The sequence below is a fragment of the Rutilus rutilus genome (assembly GCF_951802725.1).
Source record: "Rutilus rutilus genome assembly, chromosome: 24".
In the NCBI taxonomy this organism is placed as follows: domain Eukaryota; kingdom Metazoa; phylum Chordata; class Actinopteri; order Cypriniformes; family Leuciscidae; genus Rutilus; species Rutilus rutilus.
In genome coordinates, this window is record NC_140228.1 from 24,503,496 (window position 1) to 24,520,788 (window position 17,293).

Sequence of the window (17,293 nt, forward strand, 5' to 3'; positions counted from 1 at the left end):
ACTCCAAATTAAAGCAGTTTAGAGTGAAAGAATTTTATATTTATATTATATGAATTGTAATTATTTGTAATTTATATAGTATTCATATAATTATTCTCTTAATTTAAAATGAACCCTAAAAGGGGCGATGTATCCTGGGACACACAAACATTCAAGAGTCTGTGAGGAGAAGCAGGGATTTCTTTTAATTTCTCAGTTTTCATGTTGAAAGGGTGTTTGTTGTGAATATTTAGATCTGGTGACTTCATTCATATATTCTCTGTTTAGCTCATGGGCAGCATTTAAAAACAACATGACCTGTAGTGGGAAATCTACTCGCCTTCAGTGATACATTTCACATATTTACAGTATTTGAAGGGACTTGTCAAAGTTGTTGTTAAGTGTTAGCTTATTATGTTTATGCTGAAATTGTATGGATTTAATTTTTCCATTTTCCATAATCTGCCTGTAAATGTTTGTGTCTCCCAGGATACGTTGCCCCTTTGGGAGTATAAATTATTTATAATATAAATAAATAATATTTATATTTATATTTAATAATATAATATATATATAAAACATTTATTCTCTCATAACTTAAACTAAACATTCTTTGTAAAATTCGGGCGAACAATAAGTATAATGCCCATTTATGAATATATTAGCCTACTGTATCATATTTAATATGCAAATTTCTAGGGCCTATTATCAATATGACCAAAACTTTGCTGAAAAACATCTTGTACACAATCTACTTCATGCCTTCTGTCCTCTGATTGATAGTTTATACTTTTTTTTTTTTTTTTTTAATCAAGTAAAGTCATTTTGCTCAGAAATGAGGGCTTTAATTATCTTTATTAAGTAATGTAAGAAACATTTACTAGACTGAAGCAACTGGGGTTTATTGATTATTAATACACCATTTTTTTATGTAAAAAATTGCATATATGAACTATAAAAGCGTGTGTGTGTGTGTGTGTGTGTAATATGATACTCAACAAAAACACATGCAAACTTGTATATCCGTGCATGTGTGTTTATGCATCAGTTTATGGCTCAAATGCAATTCAATGCAAATGAATGATAATTAAGAGATGGAAAATGTTCCCCAAAAGCATATTGTGTCATATTTGACATTTATATTAACATGAAAAAATGTCAAAAGAATTTAATTTTTAACATTAACAAATGGTGTATGAATAATCAATAAACCCCAGTTGCTTCAGTCCAGTAAATGTTTCTTACATTACTTTATAAAGATAATTAAAGCCCTCATTTCTGAGCAAAATTACTTAACTTGATAAAAAAAAAAGTATAAACTATCAATCCGAGGACAAAAGGCATGAAGAAGATCGTGTGCAAGAGGTTTTTCAGCAAAGTTTTGGTCATATTGATAATTTATAGGCTCTAGAAATTAGCTTTAGCTTGCTCATTACACTTTACATAAGAGGCTAACTTACACATGTTGGCCAAATGCTAGCATGAAATTAGATAAGATGTACACATTATGAATCTTATTTATTTTTTGATAAAGTACTGTATATACAATAGTCCTCATTATGTGTTTTTATGTGACTGTTTTCTGTGAGACAGAAGGCCCAAATGAAGAGGAAGGGATACAGAGACAGATATTTATTCATTTATTTACAAAAAAATCAGAGCGAGATGCAGATGAAGCAGGAGAACAGGAGCAAAGAGCAGAGGCAGGACATTATTATGCAGTGGAGGTACAGAAATGCACAGTGGAGGGAGAGAATGATATACTGGAAGGAGAAAGTAAATGATGAAGAAGAAGAGTAAAACAGAGAGGCAGAAAGTAGCATTGGGAAGACAGAAACACTCACTACATATCCAGTAAAACCTCATGGTATGTTCACTGTCAGCAACAGTGTTATCATAATTCTCAATTTAGGTTAGACCATATTGGTTTCACTTTATTTTAATGGTCCCTTGAACACATTCTGTTGACTATAAGTACAGTTGCACATGTCTACTAACTCCCATTGGAGTGTTAATAGATGTATTAGTAGACTGGTAGGGTTAGGGTTAGAATAAGTTGGCATGTAGTTGGAAAGTTACTTATAGTCAGTAGGTAACCTACCATACTCTTGTGTGCTTTCATCTTCACGATGAGTCTGTCACAGAGAAGAGGTGTAGTTGTGTTTGAGCTCTTTTAGAACGGTTGGATTAATGAAACACATGTTGAAAGCTTTTTGAATGTCTATTATTTTTTTATGACTGATAAATCTCCAATTGAAATTTAGACATATTTAATAGTCTGTGTAGAATTGTGACTTGTACGTGTTGATCTGAACTGAGAGAGTGAAGAGTGTGTCATTGTTCTCTACAGGTTGTGTGATTGTGGAGTCACAGATGAAGGTTGGTCTGCTCTGGCTTTAGCTCTGAGATCAAACCCCTCACACCTGAGAGAACTATATCTGTCTGGGAATAAACTAGGAGATTCAGTTCATCTGCTCTCTGCTGTACTGGAGGATCCTCACTGTAAACTGGAGAAACTGGGGTAAGATGAACTCTCTGATAGTCACATGTCTTTGTCCTCAGTAAGAATTTTAGGACTAAAATTAGCTTGTAAAATGTTCAGTAAACACTAAATCTCAGCACAGAAATCACAGGTGTACACAAATGTCTAATCTCATGATCTGGTATTAGTGGTCATTTTTACATTCTTTTTAAAATATTTCCTTTAAATTTAGTCAGTATTTCATTATATTCATTATGTTCAATAATTTTAGTCTGTTTCACTCTGACTACAATGACAACTCTTTTCCCCTCATTTACTCAACAGTGTTTTCCCTAATGATGTTTCTGTGCAATAATAGTGGTTCCCAACCCTGATCCTATAGTTCCCCCGGCACTGCACAGTCCTTAATGGTTGAAGTTTCTGCTTTGAACGGCTCTTTCCGTGGCTACTAAAATACACTTCTTCAAAGTAGCTTTTCAAACACTACTAATGTACTAATATGAAAGATAATAAGCAAAAGAAATGTAATAACTTCATGCTGATCTTCATTATCTTATATGCAGGGAAAACACTTGAACTTCTGCGGAGCAGTAATGAATAAAGTCACATGGTCAGCGCCGCGCTGGTGAGATTAGTTTGCGCTGTCCATTCGGTTTCGCTAGCAAACACGTCCTCCCTGCGATGTCGAGTCGGTCGCACAGCTCGGTCCATTGAGCCGCACCGATGACGTCAGCACGGCACGAGCTCTGTAACACCGCTCCGTTTCGTCCCACTGTTGGTGTGTTTGGCTTCCCATACAACTCGTTACAACTAACCGACATTGCTTAAGAGTTTGTGAGACGCGCCAAATTAAACAGAAGTGCGGACACACAACTTCCTTTTCAAGGGAAATTAGCCATCATCAACTACCGAAATCTTTTCTTATTTCAGTAATGCGTATGAATGAGTTTCACCAAGGTTGATCAATGTTTTTCGTTTCACTAGTGTTGAGGCTTTTCAATAATTGTTGCCTATGCGGCCCTTCATACTGGAGATCTCATATTTGTCTCCTTCAAAGTTTCAGACAAGAATGAACATTGATCTAGATAATTTGTACAGTATGGTGTTCTGGCAGAATAGTTTTGTAGAATTAGTGTAGAAATATGTGAAATGCTTATAAATCATTAAATGTTTAAGTTTTATAGACCCCATTATTACACATTTTTCAAGTGTCCAGACATATATTATTATCCATTTAATATGAAGAGACTATTTTATTAGTCTTTTTCATTATAATATATAATAACATTTCTAAAGACACGTATTTACTGTTGTGGTAATAAACACTTATGTGTTAAACTGCAAGCATGAAGTTATAAGGCAACGCAAATAATAGAAATAAATGATAAACATGAAAATGGTCTTGATTATAAAAGCTTCAGGTCAGGGGCATTCAGTCCGTATACTGTACGCTGTGAATGATAGCAGACCCAAGCCATTTAAGAGAATGAGTTTGTGGACTCGCAAATTAATATTAACACTATAAATATGACTATAAATTTCCTTGTCGTTTGAGGTGTAAAATAAAGCTTACATAAGAAAATTATGGTAATACTGTACATGCGTAACTGTCCGTCATTTATTTGCCAATCAACTCATTTTTTTCAAATAAGTAACAGTTATAAATTAAATTAATATATATATTTTTAATTAATACATTATTAGCTAACTGTGTGATTTGTATATGTACATTTCTGAAATACATAACTTGGTCAGTCACCTCTGATAACAGATCACTGTAAATTGTAATGTAGATGTGCATTTTCTGTAAAGCTGCTTTGAAACAATATGTATTGTGAAAAGCGCTACACAAATAAATGTGAAATTAATGGAAAAGTTATGGAGGGTTTTGGGTAATTGCATCCGCAACATTGGCGCCTACGTTCTGTTATTATGCATCATCATCATTGTTCCGAGTTCTATGGAAGCATATGAGTAGCAATATTCAATTAGAAATGTAATATGTAAAATGGCAATGCATTTCTGTATTTAAATTTATGTTTTCCATTACATTTGTGCAACGTTTGGTGCAAAATTAAAATTCAATTATATAATTTACATTTGCCATTTCATACACTAGTTTTAATATGTAAATTGAATACATATTTTAACATATTTTAAGTTTGCAGTGGCTTCATAAATTAATTAAAAACATAAAAAACCAAAGTACACCTGATGCACATTTCTTTGTTCTTCATTTTCTAGAACTGTCACTTGCCCATATATATATTTAGAACAATAATATCTTAGTAAAAACCTAAAGTAATATTGACAAACTATATATCATTTGAAAGCTTACAATCTCTAGTTTTCATATTTGGTGGCTGTTTTTTTTATTTATAAATTGCAGAGGAGCAGTAATTTATCAATTTGCAACAAGAATATTTCATATTCATTAGGCGTGTTTAGGCCTTTATTTTGAAATAGAAATAAACATGAAAAATCATGAAAGATTGGTAGAAACCTCGGTTTGTTTTTATGCCAAGAGTTCAAAAGATAACACCAATTACATTTTATGAGAAAAAAAGGTCTGAAAATGTTTTTAATATAAAGAAAAATATTATGGATTATCAATTTGTGATGCGGCTGCGAGCTATAACGCACATGTGCTCTTTTTATGTTTATTAGAGGTTGAAATCAAATCAAATACTGCCAAACCACCCATACTATTTCTGAATAGGATGTATACTTCATAAATTGTATGAAATTATGGAAATACATGGTTCAGATCACTCAAAACTAGGGTTGGGTACCGAAACCCGGTTCCAATTGGGAACCGGTTCCGACGTAAACGGTAGTAACGAGACCGAATAAAAACGAAACTTTCGGTGCCTGATTTCGGTGCCTGACGTTTTTTTACCGCCCCCTATAAAACATCTCGCGGCACGAATGATCCAATAATAAAACATCTCCGGTTAACCAGCAGAGCATTCATTTAGTTTGTTTGTTAAATAAGAGACAATCTAGCGCAGAAATGTGTTTTTTTTAAATCAAGTGATCAAAGTGCTCGTTGCCGCTGCGATCAGTGGCGCGGATACAGTGTTTTCTCTTGTGGCTCGCGCACACCGCACTGCACTCGGACGCGCGCTTCAATCATAGACTGTAAAAAATAGGCTTCAATACGTTGCGGAGATCGATCTATTTATGAGGCGCCGTCTATGATTATGTGCGCGGAGAGTTTGTGTGTGTGTGCTCGCGTCTCAGATGAGTATGTGCGCGGAGAGTTCTGCGCGTCTTGTGTGTGTAGAGTTTGCGTGTGTGTGCGTGAGCGACTTTAGATGTGACGTTGTGCATTTCATATGTATTAGTTTGAGCATTCAGCAGTATACATGTATGTGTGAAGTTTGAAAAATATAAATATAAAAATATATATAAGTCTCACAAAATATAATGGAAACAAAGTGTCCCTGCTTGATATACAACCACTGATGAGCATAATCGGTATAAAAAAAAATAATAATAAAAAAAAAAAAAAAAATTCCTCTTCGGGACAAAATGCGGATTAGAACCTAAAACCTCTGACACGCTTGAGTAAAGTTCAAGTTCAGCTGCCAGTGTTCCTCTTCGGGTTAGTCTAGTATTTTAATGCCAACTGCAAATCTTGCATATCAAGTATGAAGTATATCAATAACAAGTATATGAGGCTATACTGTGTGTGTTAAATATTTCTGCTAAGTGTCAGATATTTCTCTGTTTTGTAAAAGTCATAATATGAGAAGACAAAATTTTGATCTTAACTTAAGTGTTTTCGGCTAAATCAGTAGCCTTTTAAACGGCACAATTTTTCATTAAATCAGAAATCAGAAAATCTTTTTCAGAAAATCACACACACACACACACACACACACACACACACATAGGTATTATTTTTTTGATAAAGTGTGTGGTTTAGTTTTCTTAAGTACCGTTTCAAGAACCGTTTAAGCACCGGAACCGTTTGAAAAATACAGAGTAGGTACTGGTATCGGATAAAACCCAACCAATACCCAACCCTACTCAAAACATATATGAAAATGGAGGCGCCCTTATATGGTCAGTAAGGAAGCTGGCTGTCCATCTAGTGAAAAAGTTTGGTACTGCGCCCAAATAAAATCTTACTGAAAGCTCATTTTTTGAGATATCAACCTAAAATAAAATTTGGAACACAACTTGTTTAGATTTTTGGCTTTAATTTTCTTGCAGTTTTAGAGTAAAATATATTTTGTAATATATATATATATATATATATTATATAATTATAATAATTATATTTTTACATTGTACATTTTCATAAACTCAAACTTTTTTTTCTGTTTCACTTTCATAATTTACTTCTACAATAATCTGGCAAATGTCTTCTTTAAAACAAGACCATCCATATGTCTATATTCCAAAGCATTCTTGAATTACAGCCATTTTATTTTATAATTTAAAATTATATAATTGAATTTATTTTCATTTTGCACCAAATGTTGCACAAATGTAATAGAAAATGTAAATTTAAATACAGAAATGCATTGCTCTTAAATACAGAAGTGTCATTGTTCTCTACAGGCTGAGTGATTGTGGAGTCACAGATGAAGGTTGTTCTGCTCTGGCTTCAGCTCTGAGATCAAACCCCTCACACCTGAGAGAACTATATCTGTCTGAGAATAAACTAGGAGATTCAGTTCATCTGCTCTCTGCTGTACTGGAGGATCCTCACTGTAAACTGAAGACACTGGGGTAAGATGAACTCTCTGATAAACACATATTTTGTCCTTGGTAAATATATTCTTTATTAGTTAGCCTATGTAATAGTTTTTAACTTTTTTACTCAATGATCAACAACTTTGCTCGTTAAACCCTATATATCAATATATGAATATTAAATTAATATTATTAAACTAAAATATAGTACATTTTAATTGATAAAGTTACACTTCAGGTGTTATTAATGTTTTCTCTTTATCACTCCATAATTTTAATGTGAAATGTTGCATTTATAAAAAAAAAAAAAAAAAAAAAAAAAATATATATATATATATATATATATATATATATATATAATATAATATATATATATATATATATATATATATAATGTTTAAAAAAAATATATATATATATATATCAATATATATATATAAGTATATCAATATATATTCTATATTCCATATATATATCAAGTCATATATTCTAATGGAAAAAATGCTCATAAAAAATTTATAATTATTGCATAGAAACCTTTCAAAATTCTAAATAATAATCAAAAAATATTATTGACCAAAAATATATTACATTGGTTTTCCTGAGAAAAAAAAAAAAAAAGTTAATTTTAAGGCTTCGGTCACTTTTGACCACGAAGGAGCCAAGTGTGGCCCCTAAACGAAGAGGACCAGAGGGATTTACAGTAAATCCAAAATTCTTTTTAAAATACAGAAAAAATTTAGATTGTTTCTCATTAGAAAATAATCATAAATATTGATTATGAATGAATTTAGATCTTTGATTATTCTGGGCATCTCATAATTTCAAATATTCGTTCATTACGGACCTAGTGTCACGTTGAGACGTCACGTCGCGAATGTGCGCTCACGATCACAAACTAGCCAGTCCTGAAATAGTCAGAGGCTGCAGTGCAATTATTTTACCCTATGCAGCCGCTCACTGCAGACCCATAGGTGTGATTTATTATAATATTTGCAGCGTACAACATGCTAAGTCAGGGAATAGTCAGAAATCAGAAGGTCTTCCTAAGATGTGCCCCATGCTCCATTCAAAGTGCCTTCAGTTTGATCTATCCTGGACAAAGATTTGCGGAAACACCAGACTACACTTTTAATCTATTAAAATGAATGATTTCTGAAACTTCTGAATAAATCAAGATGTAACATTTATTTGTCAGGTATAAATGTATCATGCCAATTACACAAGTAAATGATTAAAATCCAATTCAGAAAAATACATGACATCATTTACTCAAAGATGACTCTAAAAGTAAGTAATGTTTTCCTGACAAAGACACACAGTGGTGTGTGTGTGTGTGTGTGTGTGTGTGTGTGTGTGTGTGTGTGTATGTGTGTGTGTGTGTGTGTGTGTGTTTTCCAATGGGAAAACACTGAAACAGTGCTGTATGGGGGATCCTGGTAAAGAGTCCTAAGACTGCTCTGTCCCCTCGCCTTAAATACCCAGACCAGAACAAAAGGGGTTATACAAATATGGTTTAGTTTGGGCCAATCCATTTACCCCAGGGGGGAGCACCTGGTTTCTTGAGATATCTTAAAGAGATATCCCCCAGAGAGGAGAAACAGGATTCTCCTAAGTTCTCAACCTTTCTCATTAAACCAATGACTGCACTGAAATTAAGACCATTTTACCAATCACACTGAGACACTTAAAATGATACCAAACATGAAAAGGAAAAAACAACATATTCACAAGATACACCATATGTGATATATAGACATTCTTAATGAACTTTCAGTGACTTGAGGAGGGAGAGGGGGGATGAGTTGAAGTCAAACAAGGAGACAAGGAGATAAGTTTGGTCAGGGCTATGTCCTGTGCTCTGTCTTTGCTATCTCCTGTCCAGGGTGCATTTTATGGCTTTATTGCAGGGTGAGCTTTGTTTTATCAGGAGAATCAGTCCTTACAGCCTTAGGCCCCGTCCACACTACTGCGTTTTCGTTTAAAAACGGAGACCTTTTGCTACGTTTGCACCTCCCGTCCACACTAAAATGGCAAAAACGGGGACCCAAAACGGAGAAGTTTAGAAACGCTGCCGACCCGTTTTTCGTTTTGAATCTCCGGAGGGCGTTTTAGTCTGGACGGGTCAAAACGGAGGACTTTAGAAACGATGACGTCGTAGAGGCTCACGCTCGGCTCTATGATTGGGTGTCATCAGTCATGGCGTAGGCTATATCTTTTCTAGCAGCTGTTGTGCAAGTAAATTCTGCATTTTACAATGCTAACTGCCTACATGCGCCGGAGGCAAGCTATTATTCGAGCGATCTGTGACAATTCCCAGTAAAATAGTGACAATGTGACAATTCCCGATAAAATAGTTTACGTTTGACAATTCCCGGTATCGACCGTGTACATGGAGCGTCGGTTTTGGGTTAACCCGGGAAGAACCAGCGCATGGTGGGATAATTGTATCAATGAAGTTGTGTTTACACCGGCTCGCGCATGCCCAGTGTTGGTGAATGGTCACGTGATCCGCGTTTTCAGTCGTTTTAATGTGGACGGAGATCAATTCTAATACGCAGCTAAAACGCTGGTGTGGACGGAGATCGTATTCGTTTTAATTCTCCGTTTCTAAACGAAAACGCAGTAGTGTGGACAGGGCCTTACACAGAAAACAATGCACTGAAAAAGTGTGTTGGATTTAAATGATTTAATCATGCACATCAGTTCCACATGAACCAATTACGTTCAACAAAGATAATTTGTTCACAAAATTGTCAACATTATGGAATCAAGTCATTTCCAAGTAACCCAATTAAGAAGTTTTAAAGTGATTTAAATATGGTTCCCTAACTGGATTAATTCATTCAATTTCTTATATTTGTGTCACATGACTGAATTGTAAGATTGTATTAGATTGCTACGAATCTATTAATTAGCAATAGCATATATTAGCATGCTAAATGCTAAGCATGAAATCTAATTGTAATATAAGTAATAAACATATTAGAAAAAATATTATTTTAAATGGCCATTAATGGATCATAATTATTGGACAAATATTTAGAAACAAAAATATCTTCAAAATATGCAATTAATATTATTACACTAAAATATAGTACATTTAATTGATAAAGTTACACTTCAGGTGTTATTAATGTTCTCTCTTTATCACTCCATAGTTACAGCACTGCATGGTATTTGTCCCTCAGTTTCTCCTCAAGCACATGGAAAACCGGCATCCTTTATAAAGCAGTGTAGAATATAGTGGCTTTGCTTGTCACTACACTCAAATCACATCACACACTGCAATCTTTAATAAATTGGTCATTTTACACACAGTTTACACAGCGTCATTGTTCTCTACAGGTTGAGATATTGTGGAGTCACAGATGAAGGTTGTTTGAGGGTGATCTTGCATTCATGTGACAGTGCTTATATTTAAATTTGACTTTGTGATGTTTTTTACCCATGTTTTAATTTTTTAACAAAAAATGATTTGTGATCAAGCATTAATTGACGGCCCCCTGCAGTACGGCTGCGGACCCTTGTGTTAAACTGATCTGATCTGAACTGAGAGAGTGAAGAGTGTGTCATTGTTCTCTACAGGTTGAGTTATTGTGGAGTCACAGATGAAGGTTGTTCTGCTCTGACTTCAGCTCTGAGATCAAACCCCTCACACCTGAGATATCTGAGTCTGTCTGAGAATAAACTAGGAGATTCAGTTCATCTGCTCTCTGCTGTACTGGAGGATCCTCACTGTAAACTGGAGAAACTGTGGTAAGATGAACTCTCTAATAAACACATATTTTTTCCTTGGTAAATATATTCTTTATTAGTTAGCCTATGTAATAGTTTTTAACTTTTTTACTCAATGATCACCAACTTTGCTCGTTAAAGCTTGTTTTTTTATGTGTGAATCATAGACACGCAGTTAAACGATAAATTATAAGTGATACTTACTTCAGTCCAAATGCACATTAAATAAATATTCAGTTAAATCAGTGAACATCACAGGTGAGCCGATGCTTGATTAAACATGCTAATCCTAAAACATAAATGTCCTCTCCAGCATATATATATATATATATTACATATTTGTACAGTCATGGTCAAAATTGATGGCACCCCTGATTAATATGATAAAAAATGGCTGTAAAAAATAAATCTGCATTGTTTATCCTTTTGATCTTTCATTAAAAAAATTCACAAAAATCTAACCTCTCATTGAAGTAAAAGAACTGAAAGTGGGGGGTAAATCACATTATGAAATAAATGTTTTTCTCCAAAACACGCTGGCCATAATTGTTGGCACCCTGTTATTAAATACTTTCTGCAACCTCCTTTTGCCAAGATACCAGCTCTGAGTCTTCTCCTATAATGCCTGATGAGTTTGGAGAACACCTGACAAGAGATCAGAGATCATTCCTCCATACAGAATCTCTCCAGATCCTTCAGATTCACAAGTTCATGTTGGCGCTTCTTCTCTTCAGTTCACCCCACTCATTTTCTATAGGGTTCAGGTCAGGGGACTGGGACGGTCATGGCAGAAGCTTCATTTTGTGCTCAGTTACACATTTTTGTGTTGATTTTTATGTTTGTTTTGGACCGTTGTCCTGATGGAAGATCCAACCACGGCCCATTATAAGATTTCTAGCAGAGGCCGTCAGGTTTAGATTTTTTATCTGTTTGTATTTGCTAGAATCCATAATACCATGTATCTGAACAAGATGTCCAGGACCTCCAGCAAATAAATAGGCCCACAACATATAAGATCCAGCAGTATATTTAACTGTAGGCATGGGGTACTCTTCATCCCTGTTTGCACCAAACACATCTGCTGGGTTTGCTGCCAAAAAGCCCTTTTTTTTCGTTTTATCTGACCATAGAATCCGGTCCCTTTTGAAGATCCAGTCGTGTCTGACCACTGAATATGCTGGAGTTTATTTTTGGAGGATCGACGAGGATTTTTCGTGAAACCCTCCCAAACAACATGTGGGGATGTAGGGGTTGTTTGATAAAACATTTTTAGGCTTTCTGACCCCCAAGACTCAACTAATCTCTGCAATTCTCCATCTGTGATCCTTGAAGAGTCTTTGGCCACTCAAACCATCCTCCTCACCGTCCATTAAGACAGTATAGACACACGTCCTCTTCCTGGCAGATTCGTAACATCTTTAGTTGATTATAACTTCTTAATTATTGCCCTGATGGTCAAAATGGGATTTTCAATTCTTTAGATATTGTCTTACAGCCACTTTCTATTTTGTGAAGCTCAACAATTTTTTGCTGCACATCAGAACTATATTCTTTGATTTTACTCACTGTGATGAATGATAAAGGGAATTTGGCCTTTGTGTTTCCTCATACTTAAACTCCTGTGAAACACGAAGTCATAGCTGGACAATTTCATGTTCCTAGTCACCCTGGTGTGAATGTAAATATTAATGGGAATATACTTCAGAGATATTTTACTCGTAAAAAATTCTAGGGGTGCCAACAATTATGGCCAGCGTGTTTTGGAGAAAAACATTTATTTCATAATGTGATTTACCCCCCAATTTCAATTATTTTACTTCAAAAAAAGGTTAGATTTTTGTGAATTTTTTTGAATGAAAGATCAAAAGGATCAACAATGCAGATTTATTTTTTACAGCCATTTTTTATCATATTTATCAGGGGTGCCATCAATTTTGACCACCACTGTATATAAATTACTCCACATCACAAACAGGCAAAACATTACACAAATACACAAAGTATAAATGTTAAATTAAAACAACAGGGTTTTTGAACAGCCATAGACTTCCATAGGAATCGAGGAATGCGGAAGTAAAGTTTTGTATTGCAGTAAATATCATTACAATAAGGCAAAACAAAACTATAATAAATGAACAGAGCACAATATAAAAAAGGAAAAAGAAATAGAAAAAATAATAATGTCAGGGACAAAAAGGTTTCTAATAATTTACATTTCTTTAATAAATTGATTCATCTTCCACTTTTCAATGTTGACATTCTCTGATCCTCTTCGGTCAAAAATGAAGATTTTTTTTTTCTTCATCTGAATGGGATGACACTTGGTGACGTTTGATGTATTAGCTATGTGAACACACAAAAATCATGGACATTATTTGGATATGTTTAAGGGTTGTAAAAAAAGTGTCACACTTGGCTCCTTCGCAGTCAAAAATGACCGACAGGAAATGAAAGGAAATACGAAAAAATACGAAAACTCAGAGAAACTTTTGGTGGTACAAACTACAAATCAGCCACTGTGCAGAAAAAAGTGCACAGCAATGAAAGAGTGACACTCTAAAACATCAAGAGTGCAAATAAGACATCCCCACACACACACTCACACACACACACACACACACACACACACACAGAAATGAACTGGTAAGACTGCAACCGCAAATTTTGAGAATATGCTAAATAAAATCAATAAATGAAAAAAATACAAGAGACTCTCTCTCGCTCAAATACACACACACACACACACACACACACACACACACACACACACACACACACACACACACACACACACACACAATGATTGTGTTTGCTCTTCTTTTAGCCTAATAGGTGTTCCTGATATCTGTTGCATATGCAACAATACATAAAATAATTACAGTTTGTATGTACATAGTTCAAATAAAATTTATTATTATAATTAAATTTGTATTCCTGTTTTTTAACCTACAGTTTGATAATGATTGTTTGCTATTATGTTATTTTATGTTTTTGCTTAGATCATAATTGTTGTTCCCTTCTGAAGTTTTATTACCATTTATAGAATTAAACTGAATAAAATACCAATTAATTGCAAAATGTCTGTATAAACTGTTTTGAATTATCACTATCCATCCCTTATTTTGTTACATTTTTTAATTATCAAATACTGATTAACAAAAATGCTTGCATTGTGTTCCTTTTCTAACCAAATGTTATTGTTTGATTGTAATCATAATGCAAAACCTGATACTTATCTAACAAAAATATCTAAACCTTGACAAAAAGTAGTCTTTTAGAATGTCTAAATGTATATCTAAATAAAAAAATAATAATAATAAAAAAATAATAATAAAATGGAGAAATCATGTCTAAAAATAACAATACGAATCAAAAAGCCTCTCTATGTATTTATATAGGGAGCTACAGTACAGCCTACAGGCGGTTACACGACATTACACACGCTTTTATTTTTAACGGCACTGGATGACGCTTTTCTCACTTCAAAAAATGGATTTTAAAGACCTGCACTCTATTTTAATGTGAAATGTTGCATTTATATAAAAAAAAAAGTATATATAATATATATATATATATATATATATATATATATATATATATATATATATAGTATATATATATATATATATATATATATATATATATATATATATATATATTTTCAATATATATTCTATATTCCTATATATATATAAAGTATATCAATATATATTCTATATTCTATATATATATCAAGTCATATATTCTAATGGAAAAAATGCTCATAAAAAATGTGTAATTGTTGCATAGAAACCTTTCAAAATTCTAAATAATAATCAAAAAATATTATTGAACAAAAATATATTACATTGGTTTTCCTGAAAAATTTTTTTTTTTACATTTTAAGGCTTCGGTCACTTTTGACCACGAAGGAGCCAAGTGTGACCCCTAAACGAAGAGGACCAGAGGGATTTACAGTAAATCCAAAATTCTTTTTAAAATACAGAAAAAATTTAGATTGTGTTTCTGATTAGAAAAGAATCATAAATATTGATTATGAATTAATTTAGATCTTTGATTATTCTGGGCATCTCATAATTTCAAATATTCGTTCATTACGGACCTAGTGTCACGTTGAGACGTCACGTCGCGAATGTGCGCTCACGATCACAAACTAGCCAGTCCTGAAATAGTCAGAGGCTGCAGTGCCAGTATTTTACCCTATGCAGCCGCTCACTGCAGACCCATAGGTGTAATTTATTATAATATTTGCAGCGTACAACATGCTAAGTCAGAGAATAGTCAGAAATCAGAAGGTCTTCCTAAGATGTGCCCCATGCTCCATTCAAAGTGCCTTCAGTTTGATCTATCCTGGACAAAGATTTGTGGAAACACCAGACTACACTTTTAATCTACTAAAATGAATGATTTCTGAAACTTCAGAATAAATCAAGATGTAACATTTATTTGTCAGGTATAAATGTATCATGCCAATTACACAAGTAAATGATTAAAATCCAATTCAGAAAAATACATGACATCATTTACTCAAAGATGACTCTAAAAGTAAGTAATGTTTTCCTGACAAAGACACACAGTGGTGTGTGTGTGTGTGTGTGTGTGTGTGTGTGTGTGTGTGTGTGTGTGTGTGTGTGTGTGTGTGTGTGTGTGTGTGTGTGTGTGTGTGTGTGTGTGTGTGTGTGTGTGTGTGTGTGTGTTTTCCAATGGGAAAACACTGAAACAGCGCTGTATGGGGGATCCTGGTAAAGGGTCCTAAGACTGCTCTGTCCCCTCGCCTTAAATACCCAGACCAGAACAAAAGGGGTTATACAAATATGGTTTAGTTTGGGCCAATCCATTTACCCCAGGGGGGAGCACCTGGTTTCTTGAGATATCTTAAAGAGATATCCCCCAGAGAGGAGGAACAGGATTCTCCTAAGTTCTCAACCTTTCTCATTAAACCAATGACTGCACTGAAATTAAGACCATTTTACCAATCGCACTGAGACACTTAAAATGATACCAAACATGAAAAGGAAAAAACAACATATTCACAAGATACACCATATGTGATATATAGACATTCTTAATGAACTTTCAGTGACTTGAGGAGGGAGAGGGGGGATGAGTTGAAGTCAAACAAGGAGACAAGGAGATAAGTTTGGTCAGGGCTATGTCCTGTGCTCTGTCTTTGCTATCTCCTGTCCAGGGTGCATTTTATGGCTTTATTGCAGGGTGAGCTTTGTTTTATCAGGAGAATCAGTCCTTACAGCCTTAGGCCCCGTCCACACTACTGCGTTTTCGTTTAAAAACGGAGACCTTTTGCTACGTTTGCACCTCCCGTCCACACTAAAATGGCAAAAACGGGGACCCAAAACGGAGAAGTTTAGAAACGCTGCCGACCCGTTTTTCGTTTTGAATCTCCGGAGGGCGTTTTAGTCTGGACGGGTCAAAACGGAGGACTTTAGAAACGATGACGTCGTAGAGGCTCACGCTCGGCTCTATGATTGGGTGTCATCAGTCATGGCGTAGGCTATATCTTTTCTAGCAGCTGTTGTGCAAGTAAATTCTGCATTTTACAATGCTAACTGCCTACATGCGCCGGAGGCAAGCTATTATTCGAGCGATCTGTGACAATTCCCAGTAAAATAGTGACAATGTGACAATTCCCGATAAAATAGTTTACGTTTGACAATTCCCGGTATCGACCGTGTACATGGAGCGTCGGTTTTGGGTTAACCCGGGAAGAACCAGCGCATGGTGGGATAATTGTATCAATGAAGTTGTGTTTACACCGGCTCGCGCATGCCCAGTGTTGGTGAATGGTCACGTGATCCGCGTTTTCAGTCGTTTTAATGTGGACGGAGATCAATTCTAATACGCAGCTAAAACGCTGGTGTGGACGGAGATCGTATTCGTTTTAATTCTCCGTTTCTAAACGAAAACGCAGTAGTGTGGACAGGGCCTTACACAGAAAACAATGCACTGAAAAAGTGTGTTGGATTTAAATGATTTAATCATGCACATCAGTTCCACATGAACCAATTACGTTCAACAAAGATAATTTGTTCACAAAATTGTCAACATTATGGAATCAAGTCATTTCCAAGTAACCCAATTAAGAAGTTTTAAAGTGATTTAAATATGGTTCCCTAACTGGATTAATTCATTCAATTTCTTATATTTGTGTCACATGACTGAATTGTAAGATTGTATTAGATTGCTACGAAACTATTAATTAGCAATATATATTAGCATGCTAAATGCTAAGCATGAAATCTAATTGTAATATAAGTAATAAACATATTAGAAAATTTTTTTATTTTCAATGGCCATTAATGGATCATAATTGTTGGACAAATATTTAGAAACAAAAATATCTTATTATTACACTAAAATATAGTACAT

General features: G+C 34.4%; 1 protein-coding gene across 4 annotated transcripts in view; it reads left to right on the forward strand.

Annotated features, from left to right (window-relative positions):
• The window catches only part of LOC311283901 (NACHT, LRR and PYD domains-containing protein 3-like), a 91,364-nt gene that overhangs the window by 70,750 nt on the left and 3,321 nt on the right, over positions 1-17,293 (forward strand). For 3 of the 4 annotated variants that reach the window (XM_084398661.1, XM_084398663.1, XM_084398662.1), the window contains exons 7-9: positions 2,330-2,500; positions 7,034-7,204; positions 10,757-10,927. The exons of the other annotated variant lie outside the window; for it this stretch is intronic. In XM_084398661.1, the coding sequence (XP_084254787.1) occupies positions 2,330-2,500; positions 7,034-7,204; positions 10,757-10,927 (513 nt within the window). The remainder of the gene's footprint in view (positions 1-2,329; positions 2,501-7,033; positions 7,205-10,756; positions 10,928-17,293) is intronic. 4 annotated transcript variants of the gene reach the window in all.